General features: G+C 48.1%; 1 protein-coding gene across 1 annotated transcript in view; it reads left to right on the top strand.

The window, feature by feature from the left end:
* COG4 (component of oligomeric golgi complex 4) overlaps nt 1-8,691 on the top strand; it is a 15,174-nt gene that overhangs the window by 1,962 nt on the left and 4,521 nt on the right. The window contains exons 3-13 of the mRNA XM_010170969.2: nt 46-220; nt 831-1,024; nt 1,500-1,605; nt 2,838-2,995; nt 3,291-3,349; nt 4,757-4,890; nt 5,395-5,513; nt 5,893-6,059; nt 6,722-6,887; nt 8,065-8,127; nt 8,603-8,689. Coding sequence (XP_010169271.1) covers nt 46-220; nt 831-1,024; nt 1,500-1,605; nt 2,838-2,995; nt 3,291-3,349; nt 4,757-4,890; nt 5,395-5,513; nt 5,893-6,059; nt 6,722-6,887; nt 8,065-8,127; nt 8,603-8,689 — 1,428 coding nt within the window. The remainder of the gene's footprint in view (nt 1-45; nt 221-830; nt 1,025-1,499; nt 1,606-2,837; nt 2,996-3,290; nt 3,350-4,756; nt 4,891-5,394; nt 5,514-5,892; nt 6,060-6,721; nt 6,888-8,064; nt 8,128-8,602; nt 8,690-8,691) is intronic.

The raw sequence follows: 8,691 nt of genomic DNA, 5'->3' as shown, positions 1-8,691 counted from the left end.
GGTCCAGCCCGCAGCAGGAAGCCTTAGTGGTTGCCTTTCTTGCAGAATCGACTCTATCAGGCCATCCAGAGAGCTGATGACATCCTTGACCTGAAGTTCTGCATGGATGGAGTTCAAACAGCCCTGCGAAATGAAGACTATGAACAAGCAGCAGCTCATATCCATCGCTATCTGTCTCTGGACAAATCAGTGATTGAGCTCAGTCGTCAGGGCAAGGAAGGTAAGTTCTGTTCATGAGGAGAAGCTGATAAAATCACCTTTCCAGTAGATAACTAGAGGCTGCAGGATTTATGGCAGAGAGCCTCAACTCAGTAGACAAAGCAGAAGATCTAATGCTAGCCAGAGATTGTAGTATGTTATAGACTAACACAGAGATGAACATTTTTCAAGTGTTACTGGGTTTGAATTCTTAATTGAAAGGAGAGTTCCTGGCACACAGCTTTAATAACATTTCAGTGCGTGACAAAATGTGCAGGACAAAAGAAGTGAGGGAGAAGGCTCTGTCAAGGAGAACTGTTGCAGTGTTACAGTGTGCTACCAAGCAGAGCAACTGGAAATGAAGGGATAAATTCCCTGATCCCTAAAAGAAATGTCCCGGTTGATGTGTTTGCATCCTCCATGCAAGACTGTGACATTAGCTGTGTGTACATCACATACATACCTATCTTTCTTTGCCTCTAGGGAAATTCCAGTATGCCTTCTGCCTTCTCACCTTAAGGCTGCAGGCTGCACAGTGTTGGTTTCTCTGCTGGGGAAAAAAAAAGTAGCCCTTGATAAGGTACTAACATCCTGCTGTCACTTTTCCCTTTCTTCTCTGACCTTTTGATCAGGGGGGATAATTGATGCCAACCTGAAGCTCCTACAAGAAGCAGAGCAGCGCCTGAAGACAATTGTCACAGAGAAATTTGACACAGCTATGAAGCAGGGAGACCTGCCCCAAGTGGAACGGTTCTTCAAGATCTTCCCTCTGCTAGGCTTACATGAAGAGGGGCTGAGCAAGTTCTCAGAGTACCTCTGCAAGCAGGTAACAGGTTCTGTGAAACATACTGTGACCTGGCTGGTCTCCTGGGGGAAAGCAAAACCCAGTCTGTGTCCACAGATGTTGTGGAAGGAGATCTTGGCTCTGGGTTGTTAATCTTAGAAACCAGCACTGGCCTTAGTTCATCTCTCTCCCTGCATTTTGCGTCCTGGGATGGGAGTTTTGGTGTCTGAATATGGATCTCACAGGCTGTCTGGCTTCTCCTTCTGTGTCTTGCTCTTTGTGCTTCCTTAAAGCTCCTACAAGGGAGCCTGGAAAGAGAAGAACAAGTTTTTGCCTCTCCTTGATCCTTGAGTTTTCCACAAGAGAGGAAAGGATCCCTGTTCAAAAGAGGAACGGCAGCAATAGTTCTTACAGTGGGGAGGCCAGCAAAAGCCCAGGGCTCTGGACCAGAGGTCCACCCTGCGGGATGAAGAGCATGTTTGAGTGTCACCAGCTGACTGCTGCTCTTGCAATGCAGGTGGCCAACAAAGCAGAGGAGAACCTGCAGCTGGTGATGGGGACAGACATGAGTGACCGTCGAGCTGCCGTCATCTTTGCAGACACCCTGACACTCCTCTTTGAAGGTAATCTTCTTCCTTTCCTCTTTGCTGATTGATTGAAAATAATCTGTAATGAGATGGTCCATCAATTCTAGCTCCAGGAGAGCACAAAATGCCTCCTTCCCCTTTGAGCTGTGGGTGTGTCACACTAGAGGGACAGGGACACAACTAAGTGACTTTTTCCCAGCCAGGGGAGGGCATTACAGTGAGCAAGCTTTCCTACGTACAGCTCACGCAGGCACAAAGTGGATTTGCAAAGGATTTGTTGGCTTCCTCCAGGGAATGAGACTCACCTCTTCTCTGCATCCTCAAAACAAACGGGCATTCCCTGAAGGTTTCTTCAGACAAACAAATTGGATCCCTTAAGACTAAGCAGCTGTTGATGCCTCCAGGCCTGGCTCTTCAAGGAGGACCACAGGAGCTTGGAAGCAGAGAGGGAAGGGAACATGAATGCTCCGTGGAAATGTCGCCAAAGACAGTAATTGAGATCCCATGGTGATTAACTGCTTCCTCTATTAAGTCTGCTATAATTCCGGGCTGCATCACTGCCAAGTCACTCTCCCAGCCTGGCACCCTTGCTACTATTGAAGGTCCTTAGAGCCACCAAGGCTTTCTTGGCAGTAGTGTCAAGAGGGGGAGCATTGCTAACTCAGAGTAGAGAGTCTGTGAGAAGAAAGCAGTCGTGGAGAGAGATGTCCTTGGAGATGAGCTTCTTCTCCAAGGAGGTCCTGCCTTCACTAATGCTTGCTCTCTTGGGCATCTGTGTGACAGACAAGAGCAGAGCTTTCCCTAGGCTCATTTTCCTAGCACTGCTTTTCTCCTGTAACCTGGTAGGTGCTGAAAGCTGAGACTGGATTTGAATGGCAGTTATGGCCCCTGCCAGGTTTAGCTCATGCACTTTTCTCCTGTGGAAGCTCTCACCTTGCATCTTGCTGGGTAGGAGGGCAGCTGACACACATCACATGGCAGAAGCTCTCTTTAGGAAGAGACACGGCTTCTACTCCAAGAGATTTGCACTGCAGCCTTGTGATAAACAGCAGAGAGGATGGAACGTGTTATATGCAGAGAAAAGATGCCATGGAACAAGGGATGGTGATGACAGCCCTCCAGAGTGGCTGGACAGTGTCAGCTGTTTATCTGGGGAATGAATAACCCCTTGTTAGGTCCTGTCTGTGGACCTGTATAGCTCTGCTCTGGGTTCAGACTGGATGAGAACTCCTGCTTGAGTATCTCTTGTGCTTCCCCTCTCCCTGCAGGGATTGCTTGCATTGTGGAGACCCACCAACCCATTGTGGAGACCTACTATGGGCCAGGGAGGCTCTACACCCTCATCAAGCACCTGCAAGTGGAGTGTGACCGGCAGGTTGAGAAAGTGGTGGACAAGTTCATCAAAGAGAGGGACTATCACAGGCAGGTAAGAGGTTCTGTCTGGTAGATGCAGGGCTGCTCTAACTGTCTCATGGTCCAATACCTTGGTGCCTCTGTTGGAATTCTCATCCCACCACCCTTCCTGGCTGGCTGAGCTCTGTCTCAGAGGAAGAGGTGAACTGGTGTGGTTCCCTTCTCTGGCAGTGCTTCCTGCAAAGTATTCCTACCGCCCTTGTCCTGAGTAAGCATCTCCTTAGGCTACAGCCCAAGAAGCAGCTGTTAACTGCAAGTCATCAGCAAAGACTTGGATGATTCTTCCTCTTTTTTTTTTGTGATTGCAGTTCCAGCAAGTTCAGAACAGCATGATGAGAAGTTCTTCTGCAGAGAAGATTGAACCAAGGTACAAACAAAACCTCTTTTTGCTCTCTAACATTCCACTCCTGATCTGTTATTAACACTGCTTAGCATTTAGATAACTCTCCCAGTCTTCCAGAGGCTTTGTGACTACTGAAGCATAAAATCCAATTATTAGGTGCCCTTCACTGCCCTTTTATAAAGGCAGCTTCTGGTGTGGTGATGCTTTATTTTGCTTACTCGTTATTTTTAAGCCTTGGTCCTAAACAGTGGTGGGGGGCTGGCAATATCACTCCACCTGAAGGACTGAGACTTTAATTGCCTCTGCTGACTCCCTTTTGATGGTCAAAAGTATGGCCCACAAAATGGAGCAGCTCCCTGGGCAGATAATTTGTGACAGAATCAGGAATAAATCTGTGGGTCCTATTTAACCTGTACTGCTGCTGCAGCAACTCTGTAACATCAGTTTCTTGCTAATGAACCAAAGTGCTTTCCATCACCCTCCTTTTCTTTTTATCTTAAATATTTGCATAGCCCATAAGCAAGGCCACCTGAAAGTGCACCCAGCCCTTCTGGCACTGCATGGCTTCTAAACATAACTTGAAAGAAAACTTAACATTTCTCAAGCAAGATCTATCTGTTAGCCTGCATGACTAATTATTTCAGCAGTAATACAGAGATCTACTTACTGTTTACTCTGAACAATTGTGCGTGCATCCCAGCTTTTCTGAGCTTTTGCTTTTTCATCCATAAAATAAAGGTAAATAAAGTTGTCCCACTTGTGTGTTGTGAGGCTTTGAGCAGGATTTGTAAAGCTCTTTTGTGCAGGCTGATGAAAAAGCTGCTGATGTGACAGTCTTGGGTTTTTTTTCATAGTCATTTCTGATCTGAACACCACATTCTGCATTGTCACCTAATTTTTTTTGGTCTCGTGTTTTCCTGAGCTGTTGAGCTTAAACAGATTCTTCATTATTTTCAGAGAAACACATAAATCCGTGCACAAGAGCACAAATATGCAGATGACAGGGACTAGGCATTTCTAACACTGGCCATGTAGGGCTCACAGAATCATAGCAAAACTGAGGTCGGAAAGGAATGCCAGAGGTCTCTCGTCTGATCTCCCACCCAAACCAAACAGGGCTAATTCTGAAGTTTTATCAGGTTGCTTAGACTCTTCCAGTCCTTACTGCTGGGATTTTCATGTGGTGGTTCTCACATCCATGAGGAAAAAAAGAAGCTTCTCTGTCATAATTTTTTCGGGATGTTTTGATGGTGTGTGTGTTCTTTGCACATACCGGTTACTCTGCTGAGCTTTGCCACTCGCCAGCATAGATGGACAGAGGCAGTATTGATCTCAGAGTAAGAGAACAGAGAACCCACTACCTAACTGGATTAAATGGGTGCCACCCCTTTTGGAGTCTTGCAACCTTTATTCTTGCTACGTCCCTTCCAGGGAACTTGACCCTATTTTAACAGAAGTCACGCTGATGAACGCCCGCAGTGAGCTCTACTTGAGGTTCATCAAGAGACGAATAACATCCGATTTTGAGGTGGGAGACTCCATGGCTTCAGAGGAGGTAAAGCAAGGTAACACCTTGAATATCAGTACTTGCAAGCTCTCTGCTCCTTGCAGCTGCCCAAAGTGGAGATATATGTGAGTTAGTGGCAGAGCAGAGTGACACAGGATCCGCAAAGATGCTGTGGAAGAGGATTGTGTAGCCTGGCCTCCCCAAACTTGTTTTCAGCACTGGTTGTTCCCTCAAACAGGGAAACCAACATTAGGAATGACTAGAGCACAATAAACAAGGTCCCCAAAGGGAGGGAGGGCCCTTTGGTCACTGTAGGCACAGATCCTAAAGCTAGAGGCCACAGGGAAAACAGGCTCAGGGTTTTGGTACTCCACAGAACTCTGGAAATCACTTCTGTCACCTGCAAAAGTCAGCTTAGAAATGTCAGCTCCATGGTTGAGGCCTGTGATTTATTCTAGGTCGGGCTTTGCAGGTGTGCCCATGATACAGGCAGCAAGGGGATTAGGTGGAACTTCTTTCTGGTACTTGGTCCATGCTGATTGTTCTCTTTTGTGTTCTGTAGAACATCAAAAATACCTGGACAAGCTCCTCAACAACTGTCTGCTGAGCCGCACCATGCAAGAGCTCATTGGCTACTACATCACCATGGAGGAATACTTCATGAGGGAGACTGTCAACAAGGTAGGGCCCAGACTGCTGCTTGCAATCGCCTGCACTCTGTGACAGCGCTGAGACCTCTGCGTGTGCTGCACAGTACTCTGCTGAGCATCCCCAGGGAGGGAGATGAGAACATGGCAGGTCTGCAGTTGGTGGGAAGGGCTTTTCTTTCCCTGGGCTTTGAAAAGCAAGTGGTTGTTTCTGAACTTTGACTCCAAACATAGCCCTGAGTATCTTCCAGAGCCAGATCTTCCAGGGCTGTAGCTACTGAAAATTAGGATGAGTGGTGCCAGCCCACGCAGGGTACAGTCCAGCTCGGGGTGAAATGGGCAGGTCTCACAGCACTGCTCTGAGGGCACCTTCACTCGCTGAGCTCAGGGCACTGAGACAGCTTTCTTTGTAGGCTGTTGCCATGGACAGCTATGAGAAGGGCCAGCTCACCTCCAGCATGGTGGATGACGTGTTTTATATCGTGAAGAAGTGCATTGGGCGTGCTCTCTCCAGCTCCAGCATAGACTGTCTCTGTGCCATGATCAACCACTCCACCACCGAGCTGGAGTCTGACTTCAGGTAATGAAAATACAGCAGATTCATTGTAACTTGCCTCCACCTCACCTCCTGCAAACAGTGTTTGCTGTCAGATGGTCCTCCTTGTGTTCCCCACCTTTGAACCTCTGGTTTGTCACCTCCATGGAAGATGCTCGTGGGAATCAGCATCTGGTGCTGGGCATATTTTTCTCACAGTAGTGGTGGTTACCTGTACAACAAACAGACATAAAAGAGAAAAAGCAACTTTATGGTCCAAAATCCTTATGAGACCAAGTCACCAGGTAGTGTTGGAGTGCTACTGTGCTTGATGACCATGCAGTCACCCCTAGTTGTTCTCTGGGTTGCCTGTGACATTGCTTAGTAACTTGGAACTTGGGGTGAGCCTGCAGAAAGTGTCCTGCTCCTCTTTTTCATCCCAACTGTGACTGAACACAGAAAACAGCTGCAGGCAGGATTTTGGGGAAAGCTCAGAAACTGGGTAGTTGTGTTTTTCTTTCAGCCTTGTGTCCTTTTGATGCTGTCAGGAGGTATTTGCCAGCCCTCCTTTGTCCCTGTGACATTCCACTTACCTTGTTCAGGTCACAGCTCAGCCCGAGTGCTGTCCCTTATCACAGAGCACAGCTCTGCTGTGGCTTCCAGGATTTAGTCTAAGCCTTGCTGTGTTTTTTTTCTTTGTCCCACAGGGAGGTTCTGTACAACAAGCTGAAGCAGGGCTTTCCAGCCACGACCTTCCAGGACTTCCAGAGAGGGGTGACCAGTGCTGTGAACATCATGCACAGCAGCCTGCAGCAGGGCAAGTTCGATACCAAAGGCATTGAAAGCACCGACGAGGCCAAGCAGTCTTTTCTGGTGGGTTTCATGGCTGTTCTGGTGTAGAATGATTTGGGATGAGGGGAAAAACAATGGGGAGCTCTTGAGAACAGGATTAGTGTGACTGTCACATGTTCAGAGAACCTAAAAACCTGTTCAGAAGTGGTAGGTGGCTTGGCTTTGGATGTCTGGATGCTTCCACACCAGTCCTGTCCAAGTATGATCCTGTGACTGCCTCTTAGGCTGCTGTGATGATGATTCCCTCCAGGCTGGGGAAAAGTCTGCTCTTTTGAGGTGTACATCAATCCTGTTCTTCACAAGCTCTGCACAAAGGAGGTGGGAGAATGTCTCATCCACACCTTCCTCTAGCTGAGAAAGCTTCCTGGCCCAAGCTCAGGGCTCCTTCATTCTCACTTATCAGATCAGAGTTTCCATTGGAGCAGGGTTGTCTGCTCTGCTTGGCCTGCAAGATCCTCCTGTTGCCTTCTAACAGCAGTGCTGCAACTCTCTGTGCCCTTGAGCAGGCCAGAACATGGCAGTGAGCATTAGAGACCCCTTGGAGAGAATCTGAAGGGCTGTTGCTCCTGTCTTCTGCAGCATAACACATCCTTCCCCGTGGTGGCACGCTGTATAGACCTTGAACTGTGGAAAAGATCTCACTGGGAGATCTTTTCTGCTCTCCTCGCAGCCAGCCCTGCTGTTTGAGCAGACCTGTGGGCAGAAACCCTGAGAGTGCTGGAGAAGGGTTGGCTCACCCTGGCTTGTCTCCCTCTCTGTAAGTTGCTGTGAACACCTTGTGCTGAAGAGGCTCCTTGAGACTTTCACTGTACAGGGAGAGAAAGCAACAAAGGGAGCAGGAGGAACTGAACTCTTCCAATTCATTAAATTCTTGGTTACAGGTTTCTGCATTTCTTGAAGCAGAGTGCTTAAAATATCAGTTCTCCCACTGGAATTCCTCACTCAGCTGTCAGCTTGCCTCATTTCTCTGTCCCCAACCTTATACCGAGTTCAGCTTCAGTAGGTAGAGAACAGTCTGGTGAAGAATAGATGCTTCATGCAGCTCCATGAATTGGTCCCACAGCAGCATCTCTATCTCCTTAAATATTTGCATTTCAGCCTGTAGTGTGAGCCACAGGGAGAAAACAGGACTTGGGGCTGAGGTGCTGGGAAATTCCAATACATTCTACTTGGGTTTGTTTTGTTGTTTTTTTTCCAGGTGACCTTAAACAATGTGGAAGTCTGCAGTGAAAACATCATGACCCTAAAGAAGACTTTGGAGGTGGGTCTGGATTCTTTGCTGTGTTTTCTGTAATCAGATTTGTAATATCCTCCCTTGTGGGGGTGGTCAGATGAACCATCCGGCCTTTGCTGTGCCCAAATTCCTGAGGTCTTTGCCCTCCAGCCTTAGGAAAGCAATTTTGAGCTGGTAGAGCAATCTCCTGCTGATACATCAGCAGCAGCTGGAAATACCAGTTCCTCCAGCTTGACCAATCTGGCAGAGGCTGGGAGCCAGTGGAATGACATGTGCATTGTTGAGAGGTTGTGGTTCTCTGGTGCTGGGCTAGATGGCCCCTGGCTCCCATTCTTGCTGTCCTCTCCCCAGCTGGAGCCAGCAGCCTTTGACTTCACAGGGACCAGAGTTTGGCGCCTGTCCTGGGAGTGTGCTGGTGGGCGGCCAGAGCTCAGCACCATGAAGGGATAGAAACTCTCTGGCTTATTAATTTGTAACTTACTCGTGGATCTCTTCTCTGCAGAGTGACTGCAGCAAACTGCTTAGCCAAGGCTTTGGGGGTGAGCAAGCGCAAGCCAAGATTGACAGCTGCCTCTCTGACATGGCTGGTGT

The sequence above is a fragment of the Antrostomus carolinensis genome, unplaced genomic scaffold (genome assembly GCF_000700745.2).
Source record: "Antrostomus carolinensis isolate BGI_N321 unplaced genomic scaffold, ASM70074v2 scaffold26266, whole genome shotgun sequence".
Classification (NCBI taxonomy): Eukaryota; Metazoa; Chordata; class Aves; order Caprimulgiformes; family Caprimulgidae; genus Antrostomus; species Antrostomus carolinensis.
Note: the sequence above shows the minus strand (reverse complement) of the source record. Positions and strands in the feature narration are given on the sequence as shown.